The sequence below is a fragment of the Olea europaea genome, unplaced genomic scaffold (assembly GCF_002742605.1).
Source record: "Olea europaea var. sylvestris unplaced genomic scaffold, O_europaea_v1 scaffold3708, whole genome shotgun sequence".
Taxonomy (NCBI): Eukaryota; Viridiplantae; Streptophyta; class Magnoliopsida; order Lamiales; family Oleaceae; genus Olea; species Olea europaea.
Window position 1 is genome coordinate 33296 of NW_019256393.1, and position 679 is coordinate 33974.

The 679-nt window shown below is 43.0% G+C and overlaps 1 protein-coding gene across 1 annotated transcript; it reads right to left on the reverse strand.

The window, feature by feature from the left end:
• LOC111386730 (8-hydroxygeraniol dehydrogenase-like) lies at positions 1 to 673 on the reverse strand (the record flags this gene model as incomplete). Its single annotated transcript, XM_023011191.1, has 2 exons — positions 608 to 673; positions 1 to 316 (listed from the first exon to the last, which is right to left on the reverse strand). Coding segments are annotated over exons 1-2 (363 nt in total), but the record flags the coding sequence as incomplete, so codon positions are not given.
• Between the last annotated feature and the right edge of the window lie 6 nt (positions 674 to 679).

Genomic DNA, 679 nt, shown 5'->3' on the forward strand with positions numbered 1-679 from the left:
CTTCAAGGGGCTGTAAGTTGTAATCCCGGCACATAAGAGAGGAGCACCGGCATCAAGAGGCAAGTTCTCCGGCCAACGAATAACAAAGTGCTCGTCAGCAACAATTTTGTCAGAGTAACCTCCATATGTAACAGTTCCATCAGTGTTACGGGAACTGTATGTGAGTATATATTTTGAACAGTAATTCTCAAGATCGATGGCACATTGATCACACTCACGACACGATCCAACCATGCCTCCAACTCCGACTTTGTCCCCGACCTTGAATTTCTCCACCTTGCTACCGACCTCTGTGACCATGCCGGTGATCTCGTGCCTGCAATAAACAGCCCGGTTGCATCGGTTACTTTCCTTAAATCTACAAAAACGCATCCTAACCGGCAATGTTGTTGTTTATGCATTTTGGTGCATGAGATATCCATCTCAGGATACTAATTCCAGCTAAGTTTATCAACTAACACAAGAAAAGAAATTAAAGCTACATGCAGGCCGTTTCAGACTTCGAAACTCCTGGATTCCTCAACCTTCATAATTAATCATAACAATACTAGAATGAAAATTGTGTGCGTATAAAGTGGGTTAGTCAGGGGAAAATTGGAGATCTTACCCAGGAACAATTGGAAACTGAGTTAAGCCCCATTCATTCTTGGCCATATGAAGATCCGAATGACAGATACCA